The sequence below is a fragment of the Oryzias melastigma genome, linkage group LG24, assembly GCF_002922805.2.
Source record: "Oryzias melastigma strain HK-1 linkage group LG24, ASM292280v2, whole genome shotgun sequence".
Classification (NCBI taxonomy): Eukaryota; Metazoa; Chordata; class Actinopteri; order Beloniformes; family Adrianichthyidae; genus Oryzias; species Oryzias melastigma.
The window spans coordinates 9,465,631-9,481,561 of record NC_050535.1 but is presented as its reverse complement, the minus strand read 5'-3'; the positions used below and the strand labels follow the sequence as shown (position 1 = coordinate 9,481,561).

The 15,931-nt window shown below is 38.9% G+C and overlaps 1 protein-coding gene across 2 annotated transcripts in view; it reads right to left on the bottom strand.

The window, feature by feature from the left end:
- akap12b (A kinase (PRKA) anchor protein 12b) overlaps positions 1–15,931 on the bottom strand; it is a 46,611-nt gene that overhangs the window by 10,746 nt on the left and 19,934 nt on the right. Inside the window, exon 2 of one of the 2 annotated variants that reach the window (XM_024291538.2) lies at positions 10,427–10,493. In XM_024291538.2, coding sequence (XP_024147306.1) covers positions 10,427–10,493 — 67 coding nt within the window. Of the gene's footprint in view, positions 1–165; positions 681–10,426; positions 10,494–15,931 lie in introns of those variants that run through there. The other variant, XM_024291539.2, reaches the window with a different exon arrangement.

Here is a 15,931-nt window from a genome sequence, read left to right as displayed (position 1 = left end):
CATCCGTGGTGCTCATTCACCAACCACAAAGCCTTTCAACCACACCCTCAGGACAACAATGCTTCAGGCTGTTGTTTTGGAATCATATTAAATTGTGAAAAATATATCCAAGCACACTAAAACAACAATATTAATAATAATTTACAATTTCCTTTCCGTTCTTACCTGTTAAAGTAATTGTTCCAAGCATTGGGAGACCGATCCTTTACAAGAATATTGTAAAAGATGCACAGATATGCAGCTAACTACAAATACTAGAGGTATCCTTTCTCCTCTTCAGCACTGAATTCGTTCTCTTTTCTCCGTCTTCTGTCCTAAAGACCAAAGTCGGCCTCCAGCGCTCCTCCGTCAGCCTGCAGAATGAGCTGAAAGAGAGTTCCACTCTCATTTCAACACTGACACACATGTCATTGAAGGACCACCCCTCGTCCTCCCACCTCCGCTGCCTTTCTTCAGCTGTTCTGAATGACGCCCCCTCCCCTCCTCCGAGCTCCTACCGCCTCTCTTTCCTCCCTCAGACCGCCTCATCCACCCCCCGGGTGAATACAGTGCATCGTCCCATAAACTCTGCAAACGGAGTCGCTTTTCAATCACAGAACCACACAATCACTTTCATCCTTTAAAATTCTCCATGTCCAAAGCCCGGCAGATTTCTACCAACCCGCAAGCTCCTGTCATAAATCAATCACATGTGACCCCCAGAACTTTCTAAGAACTCCAATTTCTTGATTGTGATTGACTAAATTATGTTAACTGTTATCAAAGTGTGTATATTGAACTTCAGACACTGAAGGGCTGTCTTTGTGATGTGGTTCGTACTTCTGAATAAATATTTTTGGCATTTTCTGGTTCACATGACCTACATTTAGTAGTTTACACTGAACATTTAAGAGTGAAAAATATGCAAAATTTCATGTGAACCCTGATTTAATGCTGACAAAAACTTTTTCTTTGTTTTATCTCTGGTTTTCACATGTGAAATTCAGTATTTCTGGTGAAAATGCATTTAGGTGTAATTTCGTTCTATGTGAAGAAATAAAAAGCATCTCATTTCAAAAAAATATTCCTTGCGTTTCATGTTAATATAGTCAACTTTGACTCATTTTGCAAAAAGTTTGGACACCACTGACTGTTATGGACAACTTGTCCATATAAGACAGGGAAAGGGGCTAAATTAGCCAAAATAGCTAACATGTAGCTGAAATATTAGCTAAACTTATAAATAGTCTAAAAATTGAAAAAAGCCTAAATTAGCCAAAATAGCTAACATGTAGCTGAAATATTAACTAAACTCCAAAATAGCCTAAAAAACAGAGAAAAACCCAAACTTAGCCAAAACAGCTAGCATGTAGCTAAAATATTAGCTAAATACCAAATTACCCCCCAAAAATGGTAAAATGTCTAATTTAGCTAAAACAGCTAGCATTCGGCTAAAATATTAGCTAAACTATAAATTATCCTAAAAAAAAAACTAAATTAGCCACAACAGCTGACATGTTCGTAAAATATTAGCTAAACTCCAAAATAGCTTATAAATCCTTAGTAACTGCCAAGCCAGTCAAAAATGCCAGCATAAAAATAATATTGCGGAAATATTCTTTTGTGATTTCCAAGTTATTTTTCCGATTATTCCAACACCACACGAACGCAGCATTTCCCTGAGTTTGAGGTTTTTCTTGACGGACATCATCCCATTGGTGAAAATGGAGCAAAAACTCCAAAATGTTCTGCCTTTGAGCAATTTTTCATCAACATTAAAGCATGTTTTTACTCAGATCCTGTTATTTCTTTCTTTAATGAGGTGGATCACCCAAACATGCCACAAATCTGCTCCTGGTCCCGCCTTCCTGTCAAAAGTAGCCCACCTCTGACTTAAACCATAAAAAGAAGCAAAGATGTGGTTTAAAAAGCCCTTTCAGAGTCACTTTCATGGGAATCGGAATAAACCCGACCCAGCTGCTCCGTTTAATTCGCTTTTTGTCTGTGGAGGCCAAAAAAGCAGGAATGCAGATAATTCCTCAGGTAAATACCAGCATAATCAGATCTGTCACACTTTTGCATTGTCCCACAGGAATGTGAGAGCCCCCATACAGAAAAGCTCCCAACCCGGTGATAACAGTCAAGTATCTCCCTTAAAGCAACCCCCCCTTTCTACTCCTTATGCATAACATTTACCTTACAGACAGTGAGAGCTCAAATGATAACAAGCATGTGTTGATTGTGTGAGGGGGGATTTTAGATCACATGCAGATGGGTTTTTCATGAATCCTCCAAAAGGCCCGAGTACGAGAAAAACAATGTGTGTGTGTTGATTCCCGGGATGCAGCTACAAATCTAATAGATTATATTAGGTCAAACGTTCTAGTGGATAACAAAATTATTGTTGATAAAATTACACGTAAGGCCTTCAAATTGTGCCGTGGATGTGGAATTTCTGATCCGTCCTCTACCTTTAGCAGCACCGTCACGGGTTTCGGGTCATAAGATTATAATTGTACTTGACATATGCCTTCAAAAAGTTGCAGGAGAACATCTATAGTTGTGGTATGAGAGGCGGATTCTCTGGGTTTTGGTCATTCATGACTCATCCGGTGGGTATTTTACTATCTCCGCTTCATGACTGTGCATTGCTGAATGGACGGTGAGTCAGCCTGAAAAGAATTTACTCCTTTTCCCGTCAGACTTCCCCAGTCTGTGCAGAGTTCACATTCCTGGCAATTCTAAAGATTTTAAATCTATATTTTAAGAAATTAAACAACAAGATTAATTGTGTGAATGCTTCGTAGAAATCAGCTTGTTCAGGACATTACTGCTTGTATTTTTAGTATTCATAAACTTCATAGTTTTTGAAATATTTTAAGTAGATTAGCAACAAGCCTTTAAATAAATTCATGGGCTATGTTTTAATGTTTTAAAGTAATTTTTGAAAAATTTGGAGTGTAGCTAATATTTTACAAACTTGCTAACATTTTTTTGCTGATTTGCTATTTACTGGGTTTTTAAAGCTACTTTAGAGTTTAGCTTTCATTTTAGTAACAGCTTAACGTTTTTTACGAATTTTGTTTACTGAGGAATTTTAGGCTATTTTGGAGTTTAGAGAAAATTTAACATTTTTTGGTTTATTTGTTATCTACTGATGTTTTTTGGGCTAATTTAGAGTTTAGCTAATTTTTTTTTAATAATTTGGTTCACTGAGGAATTTTAGGTTACTTTGGAGTTTAGCTAGTATTTAAGCAATGTGCTAGCTTTTTTGGCTAATTTGGAATCTACAACATTTTTTATGCTAATTTCCAGTTTAGCTAATATTTTAGCTAAGCAAATTCTAACGTTTTTTTGGCTAATTTATTATCTACTTACAACTCTACAATTTAAATTTTAGCTTCTATTTTAGCAAAAGGCTAACATTTTTGACTAATTTAGTTTACTCAGGCATTTTAGGCTAATTTGGAGTCTAGCTAGTATGTAATCAACGTGCTAGCTTTTTTGGTTAATTTGGAGTCTACTGAGGTTTTTTATGCTAATTTGCAGTTAAGCTAATATTTTAGCTAACAAATTCTAACGTTTTTTTAGGCTAATTTAAAGTTTAGCTTCTATTTTATTTTATTTTATTGAGGAATTTTTAGGCTATTTTGGAGTCTAGCTAGCATGTAATAAACGTGCTAGCTTTTTTGGTTAATTTGGAGTCTACTGAGGTTGTTATGCTAATTTGCAGTTTAGCTAATATTTTAGCAACATTATAAAGTTTTAAGCTAATTTGTTATCTACAGTGATTTTTGAGGGTTTATTTAGTTTAGCTTCTATTTTAGCAACAGGTTAACATGTTTTACTAATAATTTAGTTAACTAAGGAATTTTAGGCTATTTTGGAGTCTAGCTAGTATTTAAAAAATGTATTAGCTTTTTTGGGCTCATTAGTCATTTTTAAGCAAGCACTATTTTTTTTTCCAAATTGACATGTATTAGGGATTTTTAAGCAATTTTACTACATTTTTTTTTCAGAAATATTGGTCACCTTCAGCGCTCTTTCATTGTCTTTTTTTCTAGTCTTCCAGTCAAATTTGACATTTTGCAAAATAGCTTTAGCTTTTTCAGCAAATCCCTTAAGAAATTAAAGTAAATTGTGTGACCATTTTCAGCACAAAGCTTCAGCATCTTCAGCAACTACTTTCAGCAAAAAACATTTACGCTAGCATTATCGCAGGTAATGCAACTTTCCTAGTTATATTTGTGTCAGCTAACACCACTTGTGCTTGGACTCCATAGAAAGCAAGAAAAGCGCCCTGGATAATGTGCGCCTTCACTAACACAAGCGTCAATAAATAAAAGAGTCTTCTGGGATGTCACCAGTGGCAGGGTGGGTGGTTCGATCCACAGCTTTTTGAGGTTTCCTTCAGATGATTGTCTCACCAAACTAAATAGTCTACTATATTATGAGAGGGGGGTTTCATGAGGAGCTTCATTCTTCACATGCTCGATTCTTTCAAGCTTCTTTTTTTGTCTATTGTAAAGTCAGAACAGTAAAAGCTGGAACATAAAGAAAGACGGAATTATCCATACAGATGTTTTTTATTTCCATTTTTTAATTTCAAATGCTGATCAAAACCGCTCATCCCAAGTCTGTTTTGTATCCAAACCGCAAAACGGAGCCAGTCTTCGCGGGTGGAGTCCCACATATCAAGGGTTGAATCAGAAAAAGTGTGGAGGAATGTTTGAGGTGGGGTCTTCGGAGGCCTGGCGGACAAGAGGGGGTTGGGGTCTAGGGTGGGGGCCCTTCTTTTTGTCCTGTAAAGAAGTGAATGACATCATTGAACTGCAAGGAGAAGGACGCCGCCTCCACCTAGAATGAGATGATCCTGGAGGAAAAGGGAAACCAGCTGAGATCTAATATTTTCTGTGTTTCTTTATGTCTTTTTGCAAAACAAAATCTCCACTTCAAGTCTTTTAAATCTCCCCCCACCACGGTTTTTCCTGCTTGTCACTGGAAAGATGGATAGGAATGTCGCACAGGAAATGCAGTCAGTTCTTGACATCACCGCTTCCTCTTCCTTCGGCTCATTTCCTCGAGCTATACTCATGTTCTCGGCCTTCTTCCTGGAAGCATTTTCCAACCTTTACGCTCCTACAACTCATACACATTGTTTATTTTTTCCAGTAAACCGTTGCACGCAAATGCCGCTCCTCCAGACTCCTAAAAGGATGCGTTTCAATTTGAGAGCATTTCTTTCACCACACTGTGTTTAGTCTTCCTTTGCCATCTGCTCCGAACTTTCCTCTACATTTCTGAGCTATCTGCACCGGCACTTTGGTATTCCAGTTGTTGCTATACATCATGACTCCTAGTAAAGACTGGAATGTGCGAGTGGTGGAGAGGAGATGCAAAAGCTTTTTTTCCTGGAAGTCCATAGAGGTCACTATTTACATTTTTGTTAAAGCATGATGGGTACATTTATAAAAAATTGATTTGTAGCATAAATAAGAGGAAATATAAAAGTTTTTTGGACGAAAAATTCAAATTGTTTATGCAGCAATATTGGGAAAGATGCTGCGACAATGCCAAGGAAGGAGAAAAAAGGAGTGGTTGTCCACATTCTTGCTCCATTCTCTCAGTCCTTCGGAGCGCCTGGGGGAGGTTAGGAGTTGAGGAGGTAGATTTGGTGCCGGCTGGGAAAGACGAGAGGAACGCCTGCAGGAACTGGTACTTCAATTCTGTGTTCTCATTTAAGTGATGCAATTTGTGAAGCTTGATTGAACTTTTTCTGAAATTTATGGCAAAAAAAGGACCACAATTGAATCAAATTTTAGGGCAGGTCATTGGGAAGGAAGAACATCCTGATAGACAGCAGCTTTCTACACTCACTTAAAAACAAATGACTAAATATAATAAGCTGAGGGATGAGGATGATAGAACTAAGTGGCTTTCAAGCACTCCAGTCCTTCCTGAATGTTTCCTCTGGGATTCTTCCTTCCTCTACGGATAGGGAGAAGTCATTCTGACATCTTACAGCGAGATTTGTTGCACACCTTCATCTAAGTATTTTTTGTTTCCTTCTGGAGAGAAAACAGAACAACAGCAGACAAATCCAGGAACTTACGATCCATAATTGCGAGCCGAAATGAGCACTGTCAGCTGGAATGTGAAAGCAAAGTGGGCTGAAATCCAAGAGGAGCGCTCCAGCGGCTGGACCGTGTTATGAGCGCCGAGCCCTATATTACTGGCTGAGATCAGACGGAGCTTAAGTGGAGGGAGAGGTCCCTTCCACAGGCATGATGAACATTTTGGCAATTATGTGCGTCCCCGGAGTGACTGAGTACATCTTGGAATCAGCGCTAGCAAAAAAAAACAACACAATGCAGACGGATGGGAATGCCTGCACCCGTGCAAATAAAACCTCAGAAATACACAAAACCGCGCAAAAATATGAAAAATAACCCACATTTTAAAAAAAAAGTACATAACTTGTTTTTAAAAACAACCGATTTGAAGTGCAAACTCTAAAAATAAGAAACTATAAGCATAAAAAATAAAAAAATAGCTTCAAACTACACATATAGATTGAAATATTATAATAAAGCCAATAAAATCCGTGTAAAGTGGGTCATCTCATCCGTTTGAGTCCATCTGTGCTCTGGCCAGTGAATTACATCATCTGTGAAGTCATGTGTTGGACTCCCATTGCAGCTGCAGACACACACACACACCCCACACTCCAACTACAAAACCTTCAAACACAGGAACACAACCGTGCTGAATTCTGCTGCGTTTTGTCAAATCATTTAATAAATGCTGATGTTCTTCATTGCTGCATTTGGGTTTATTAACCCTTTGCTTATTAAAAGTACCTCAAATAGTGTTTTTTCTTTATTAAAAAGTGATGAAAACCTATAGCTTCTATTAAAAAGAGAAGGATTTCTAGCTAAAACGGCACAAATAAATGTTCTTAGTTGCAAAGTTTTTGGTTCTTTTGTCATATAATCTAAGATTTTGCTCAAACTGTTAACAATATTCCAGTGGATCGGTTTAAGACGGTGTTTCATGTCAGAACTGGTCTTTAAACACTCTGAAGACTTGGTATGTTTGCATTTTTGTCAGGCTTTGATGTGCTCTTGTTTTTTCTATTGCTATCATCCAGATTGGCCCTTTCTTCCTGTCTCCCACAATGCATCACTGTCTTTATCAGGGATGATGGGCAGCAGAGCAGCATTGGATATGAAAGCTGTATTTTTCACTCCTCTTTGCCTATTCTCTATCTCCTTTCTCTTTCACTCCCCTGCATTCTTTGGATCTGTGCCCTTGAAGGTTCTTTCACAACTTCTGATGTGTTTTTGCTGCTTTTAATCTTTGGTTCCTTCAAAGCAGGGGTGTCAAACTCAATCGCACCTTAGATCACGGGCCGAACAGGAAAAACATTTATTGAACACACTAAAAGTACATTTTTAAAACTCTAAAACTGTAACTTTTTAACATAATTAAAATCTAGATATAAAGCATTACTTGTGATAATGCTAGTGTGAATGCTGTAAGCTTAATTTGGACGCTGAAGATGCTGAAATTGATGGCTAAAAAAGTTAAAGCCGAAAGCTGAAAACACTGAAGCTAATGGCTGAAAACGCTGAAGCTGATAGGAAGCTAAAATGTTAGCTAAATGTCAAATTACCCTAGTAAACTTAAAAACAAACAAACAAAAAAAAAACCTTAAGTTAGCCAAAACATGTAGCATGTAGCTGAAAAAACAGCTAAACTTCAAAATAGCCTAAAAAACTGAAAATGCTTAAATTAGCCAAAACAGCTAGCATGTAAATATTAGTCTAACTCCAAAACAGGCTAACAAACAAAAGAAGCCTAAATTAGCCAAAACAGCTAGCATGTCGCTAACTAAACACCAACATGGACAAAAAAAACGAATAAACATAAATTAGCCAAAACAGCTTGTATGTTGTTGAAATATTAGCTAAACTCCAAAATAGCCTGAAAAAAATCTTAGTAAATGGCAAAATAGTCCAAAAAGCTAGCAGAATGCCCATTTTTAAAACTTTAAAACTGTAACTTTTTAACATAATTATGAATAGTAAAAAGACAGAATTATTATTCCAGAATAAATCAACTTAAACCTTAAATAACTTTCAATATTTTACTCTCCATAAAAATATATTTTGTTGAAATTATACGAGTTAGAAATAAGCACAAGATAATATTGGGCCATTGATAACAATAAAATAAAATGATCTGGAGGGCCGGATAGAATAACCGCAAAAAAAACAGTGTTAATCATCAGAGATAATCCAAGTTTCTTCTTCAATTTACTTCTAAAGGAGTAAATATTTTTCACTTATACCCCTAGACTAATGGGTTACAGGTCATAGGTTGCAGAATGTTTCACAAGTGACACACTTTGTTTCACACCCACAGGACAACCGTCCAGGTATCAGATCCATGACACGCCTCCACAACCCCCAGAGAACAAAACCAGAGAAATCACAGCAGACGAAATGTACTTTTGGCATCAAATGTGTTTGAACGGTGAGCAAGCTGTAAGTATAAAGCAGTAGATAAGGCTTTGTCAGTGACCATTTGATTAGAAGCCAGTTTTTCCTGGTCATGCTGGTCGGGCGTGTCCTCACCAATACTTGCTCTTTTCCAAATAGGAAAGTTGGCGAGTTTAACAAGTCTGACAGTTTTTGGAACACTGAAGTCTGTAAAGTCAAATTCAAAGCAAGTACAGGTATGTAACTTTCCTCATTGGCAGAAAAAGCTTTTGAAACTGGATCATTGACATGTATATCAATGGACTGCTCAACCCCTCCCCTCTGTGATCCAAATAGGAAGTACATGCAGGTTGCAAAAAGTCCCATAGACTTCTATTGAGAAATAAACAGTTATTTTTCAGTCATTTTATTTGTCAGAATAATCATTCTTGCTCTGATGCATTCTTCTGAGCACATTCTTTATAATCCAATTTTTTTAAAGATATTTTTTTCTTTATTGCCAGTTATTCAAGTTGTAAACTGACCAATCAGAGGCCTCAGTAAGCATGTGGCTCTCACTGGCCCCGCCTCCAACATTTGATTGACAGATTCTCCCAATCCGCTTTCAACTATAATTACGCTTCTTCAGCCGAAATTATAAAACCTGCGTTGTTTTCTAGGACATAGTTTCTGCAGAGTGGAAGGAGTTCATTAGAAAGTTGACTCAGAGTTGTGGGCGTGGCCATTAGTGTGACTCAACCCCGCCCCCCGTTCCCCACCCCCACATATCAGAGCAGGCAGCATGTGACTCACCAGCTATAATTTCTATGTATCAAATACACAATTTTTACACATGGTATTTTATTATTTTTTTAGATATTTGTTTTTATTTATGTCTGCACCATCCGATAAAAGTCACAAAAAGCACCAAAAGCATGATTTTTATCGGATTTTAAATCTTGTTAAACACGTCAAACCGGTAAATAGGATTTACTTGTTTGTGTACCGAGTCACCTGGTGTTTACTTAGTAAACTGACCTGCTTTTGGTTTCAAACACCAACCCCAAAAAACTGAAATTTTGAGTTATATAAAAAAAATTGTTGATCATCTCTGGAAAAGCAACTATTTCCACATCATTATTTTCCAGCGGTCTTCAGCTGACTCCCTTGTTTCTCTGCTCTGGAGAGCGTATCGGGTTACGCTATGATAGGACAGAACCGCTCCATTAAATAACTTATTAAATAGGTTATTTGACAGAGTGGTATGTGAGATATCTCTGTGTTTTAAGTGGTATAGGGTTTCTCCTTCCCCTGGGCCAGAACATATTAGAAGTGCACTGGCTGCTTTGTGCGGGGCCCGGGTCAAGGCCTACTAAATATTTAGGGAGGGCGTACACACCCTCGCAGCCCTGCCAGACCGGGGGGAGACATGACATGGACAGAAAACAAAACAAACAAATGGAGCTTTTAAGCTGGACATGTGCTGCAAATTAATTCCAGCAGAAACTCATTTTGCACGGCTTAATACTGGTTGATGATTATCTACGACTTTCTTCCAAGAACAAAAAGATAATTTTTCATTTCTTTGATTTATTACGTTTTGGCTTGTTTAGGATTAAATCTGCAACTAATTTGTTAAAAAATGATTTCATCACTATTTTTACATTTTTTTATCTTGTTAGTTGCATTAAAGTCTTTACAATGTCATATAGCCTCTAAAAATGTTAAGCAGTTTAAGGAAAAGTCCATGCAGGTGTTCCCTGACTGAAGATAAAGGGATCCGTTTGGGATTAATCCCGGATCAAGAAGGCAGGGTTTTCACATCCGCGCTTTGACATTTGAAAACCGAGCCGCACACAAACAAACCGCATGTCCGCCACTGTTTAGGACAAAATCGCAGACACAAACACAAACTGCTCAGCACAAAAAACCGCCAGCAAACAGCAAATAAACACGACAATCACCCTCTGCCATAGTGCTGTCCTCCGAGGGGCCGTTCAGGCTGGTCATGCTGGAGATCTGACCGTTTTTCTGCAAAAAAAGAGAAAAAACACACATTTTAGTTTATATATTCTGTAGTTTAAATAAATTATGTCTAAAAAAGTTGGATACTGCAAGAAAATACTTCATTGAAGTGACAAATGTGAACGTGTTGTACAATAATTGAATATTAGTTGAATAATTAGACACCTTTAAAAAAAAGCAGACAAAACTAAAAAATATTGATATAAATATACAGAAAAAACTACATAAAAGTGACTTTAATTGAGGCATAGAAACAGAAACTTTAAACAATGTTTAATTAAATCCCCTTTTTAAAACATATTTGTTTATAATTTTTAAGTTATATCATAAATTCAAATCCTTTTTAATTTATTAAAACTGTATTGATGTTTAGTTTCCTTTTTGTTTAACAGTTTATAAAAGGCTTTTCACCTTTAAGTGTGCAAAAATACTAGTTTTTATACATATTCACTATATTTTTAAGTAACACGTTTATTTTACTAATGTCTACTAGTAATTTAGAAGGTAGTTTCCAACTTGTTCCTCACTGTCTGAGCAAACATTTCTCCACCTCATTGTAGATTATTACCCAGAGTTCCAGAGCCATCTCCCAGGAAACGTAACTCTGTGTCATTGTATTTCGGCGCTGACTACCACCCATGTTAGGCGGAAAAATTAGGATTGTCCTGCAGACACGGTTCAACTAGATGGGGGAAATGAGAAAAAATGTTCCCACCTTTGTTTAGTTTCTTGCTTAAATGGATCAAACTATCAGGAAAAGTCACACGGCTTGTTGTTTGAGGGCAGTACTGCCCAAAACAAGCTCTAATGAGAACTAAAAATACATTTTAAAAAGTTAAAGAAAGACTGATAAATCCCAGAGTTTCTCATGTTCATTAGTTTTATTTACTTTTTATAGTTTACTATCTAAAATTAGTTTAATGGATTACGAGTTTAGTCAGGAGAATTTTCAAAACTTGTAGAGTTTGAGTTTTAACGTGGCCACAACCCAGCCAGCAAGGCCAAGGGGGCCCCATATGATTTAAAAGTGGCAGAAAATACGGGCCCCAATTGGGTTTGTCTGCAGGTTTCTGTGGTGGCCCCACCTGTGTTTGCCCATATTGGCTTAAGTGGATGTTCAGTGGGTTGGCTTGCTATACTAGCCAGCCTCCGGGTGTAGCTGTAGCATGCTAGTGAGCTCCACTGTATTGAGCTAGCGAGCTCCACTGTACAGGCTAGCAAGCTTTGCTGTAGCGAGCTATACTGTAGTGAGCTAGCTATCTCCATTGTATTGAGCTTGCAAGCTCGACTGTATGAGCTAGCAAGTTCCGCTGTACGAGCTAGCAAGCTCCGTTGTAGCGAGCTAGCCATCTCCACTGTATTGAGCTAGCAAGCTCAGTTGCAGCGAGCTAGCTATCTCCACTGTATTGAGCTAGCGAGCTCTGTTGTACAGGCTAGCGAGGTCCACTGTATTGAGCTTGCGAGCTCAGCTGTATGAGCTAGCAAGCTCTGTTGTAGCAAGCTAGCAAACTCCGTTGCAGCGAGCTAGTGAGCTCCACTGTATTGAGCTAGTGATCTTCACTATATCAAGCTAGCAATCTTCACTGTATCGAGCTAGCGAGCTCCACTGTATCGAGCTAGCGAGCTCCGTTGTAGTGAGCTAGCAAGTCCCCCCTTTATTGAGCTTGCAAGATCCACTGTATGAGCTAGTCAGCTCCCCAATGTCGAGCTAGTGAGCTCTGTTGTAGCGAGCTCCACTGTATTGAGCTAGCGAGCTCCACTGTATTGAGCTAGCGAGCTCAGTTGCTGCGCGCTAGCGAGCTCCACTGTATTGAGCTTGCGAGCTCCACTGTACGAGCTAGCGAGCTAGCAAGCTCCGTTGCAGCGAGCTAGCGATCTCCACTGTATCGAGCTAGCGATCTTCACTGTATCGAGCTAGCAAGCTCCACTGTATTGAGCTTGCGAGCTCCACTGTACGAGCTAGCGATCTCCACTGTATCGGGCTAGCGATCTCCACTGAATTGAGCTAGCGGTCTCCACTGTATTGAGCTAGCCAGCTCTGTTGTACAGGCTAGCGAGCTCCACTGTATTGAGCTAGCAATCTTCACTGTAATCAGCTAGCAAATTCCGTTGTCTAGGCTAGCGAGCTCCACTTTACGCGCTAGTGAGCACCATCGTAGCAAGCTAGCAAGCTCTGTTGTAGCGAGCTAGCATGCTCCACTGTATGGGGTTAGTGAGCTCCGTTGTAGCAAGCTAGCAAGCTCCATTGTAGCGAGCTCCACTGTATTGAGCTAGCAAGCACCGCTATATTTAGCTCCACTGTTTTGAGTAAGCGAGCTCCGCTCTTCACTGGGCTGCTGACTAGCGTAGCGAGCTAACCCATTAAGTCCCCACTTAAGTTAATGAGGCCATCACAGAAACTGCGGACAAACCCACATTTCTGCCCACTTTTAAATCATATGGGGCCCATCTTGCTGGCTTGGAAGAAACTACAATTTTGCACACAAGAACGTGTACCAGTGTTCAGTTGTGCAACTACAAAGCGACAAGATTCTCAGTTTCATTGAAGATCACTACAATCCGTCTTCCACACATTGGCCTTTTTATTAACCACACGCAACAGGGTCCTCCCCTCCATCCTTCAACAGGATTCAGCTTTAGCTCAGAGTTCAGTCCAACATCATTTGTTTCCTTCACATGAAAGAAAAGTTGAATATTTATCATCTCGTAGTGTATTTGTGAAAACCCTCGGCCATCTCGCGTGCCTCCACCCGCCCTTGTCTCCTTTGCATATTAATGAAACCGGAGTGGGAGCTGCTCCCACTATGAAAAATGCATGCCTCCTTTCACACTGAAGACAAACTATTTGTCTTGCACTTACAGAGCACTACAAACCAGCAATTTGTGGTTTTAATCTTGATTACTTTCAGCATCTCTTGGCAAACAGCGGTTAATCTGGCCACCCAGGATCCATTTTCCCCTCCGATTGTTGTCCTTAAATCTGTTTGCTCTGAGGTTAACAGACAAAGTCCGAAAACATAAATTAGCAAACTATGTTTTTAGCATTGATTTAATTTATTTTCTTTGAGAAAATGGACTACTATGAGGCAGGGGCTTGAGAAGTGAAGTCATCTCATTTCAAAACTGGACTGTCTCTGACTCAAACTTGACTGACAGCAGGACAAAAGCAGGCAGCCCCGAGGCTTTGTCCGCTCCAGTCAAACAGGAGGAAAAGCAGAGCATCTGAGCTTTGGCTGCTAATAAAACTAATGGACCATCTGACTCTGATTCCAGTAGCAAAGGGCAGTTTAAAAAACGTGATCAAAAAGAAAGAAAAAGTGCAAGAAGAACTGCTGAAAACAATAAGACAAGTTCAGACCAGCAACGTTTGGAGGATTCAGTTCAGTTGAGCAGAAAATGCTAAAACATTTCATCCATTTAAGGAGCAATAACCAGTAAAAAGAAAAGAAATGAAATTGATGGCCCTCTTTTTCTTTTGTTTTATATCTTTTGATTAAATATTGTGTGGATAAGCGTCTCCTCCACATCTGTTTGGGACAAGATGTTTGTAATTTTTGTTTAAATCAATTGAGGGATCAGTTATATATATTTTACGTGAAATGTATAATACCCACATCACTTCCTGATTTGGTTTTATGGTTTTTGGGTTGTGTTAAAGCACGGGTGTCAAACTGGATCACTCAAGGGGCCGAAAACCCAAAATACACCTTAGATCGTGGGCTGAACAGGATAAACATTTATTATGAAAAGAAAAATTTTAAAACTTTAAAACCGTAACTTTTTAACATAATTATGAACTAGATATATAGCATTACCTGTGAAAATGCTAGTGTGAATGCGGTAAGCTGAATTTGGCCGCTAAAGATGCTAACACTGATAGCTGAAGATGCTAAAATTGATAGCTAAAAATCCTGAAGCTGATAGCTGAAAACACTGAAGCTGATAGCCAGCTAAAATTTTTAAGCAGTTTAAAGACTATTTTTTGGACAAGAGTCATCAAATAGCAACTGAATGTCAAAAACGGAGTCAGTTTTTAACTTAATCCTCCAAAAGCCTTAAAGCAATCATGACACAGCATCCCAGGACCGCCTCCACCCAAAAACCCTAAGATAAATAGAGGAGTGTGGTCCCGTCATTTTCCAATCAGACGTGGAGTGTGAGTGAACAGCTGACCTCAAGACCTGCAGCAAACCCCGCCCACATTTTCACCCTCATGACTGGCATTCTCCTCATTCCTCCTCCTCCTCCTCCTCAACCATTCCAAAGTTCACCTCTAGCCCCCCAAGATGGACAGTCATAAGAAATATCATTAGAGATCCCATCAGGTAATCTGTAATGTCAAATCCGGTTCACACGTAAACAATTGTCTCTGTGTTTATCACTGCAGTGAGTCTGAGCAGGCCTCAGAGCTGATCCAAATTCTTCCGCTCACACTAAAGAAATGCAAAACTTTCACTGCCAGATCTGCATTTTTGGATGTCAGGGTGGTCAGCATGGTTTGCCACAAAGTCCTAAAGACAGACTTCTTCCTGCAAAAAAACAAAAGGGAAAAAAAGTGCAGAAATAGTCCTCCTCAGAGTCCAACAGTATAAAGAAAGCATATTGTCTTCTATCTGTTTGTCTGTATAAAGATTGGATTTATATTTTTATCAACAGAACAGATTCTTCAAAGACTTTAGAAATGTCACAAAAAAGTCCTGAGTCTGGATAGACCAAGTAAAACCAATTAGGTCCTTTATTAATGAAATACTGTTATATAAGATTACATAAGATGCGTGCATCTGTTTGTTCCTGGTGATGACATTTAAAAAGTATTCTATTTACTGAGAATGTTCCAAGAATAGTTTTGACTCAATACAGTAAAGTGTGAAAAGAATAGATCATGGCTTTTAAAATAACTTCTAGGAACACAGTTAATATTATTTTTTAGGGCTGTGAATGTTGACCAGTAACGCGAGATTAATGAAACATAATTAATTAGTTCATATGTATTAATGATTTCGGACGTCTCTCTGTAGCATGCTAGCAAGCTTCTCTGTACCATGCTAGTGAGCTACTCTGTAGCATGCTAGTGAGCTCTTCTGTAGCATGCTAGTGAGCTCTTCTGTAGCATGCTAGTGAGCTCTTCTGTAGCATAGCAGTGAGCTCTTCTGTAGCATAGCAGTGAGCTCTTCTGAAGCATGCTAGCAAGCTCCTCTGTAGCATGCTAGCGAGCTCTTCTGTAGTATACCAGTGAGCTCCTCTATAGCATGCTAGCAAGCTCCTCTGTAGCATGTTAGTGAGCTCTTTTGTAGCATACCAGTGAGCTCCTCTGTGGCATGCTAGCAAGCTCCTCTGTAGCATACCAGTGAGCTCCTCTGTAGCATGCTAGCAAGCTCTTCTGTAGCATGCTAGCGAGCTCCTCTGTAGCATGCTAGCGAGCTCTTCTGTAGCATGCTAGCGAG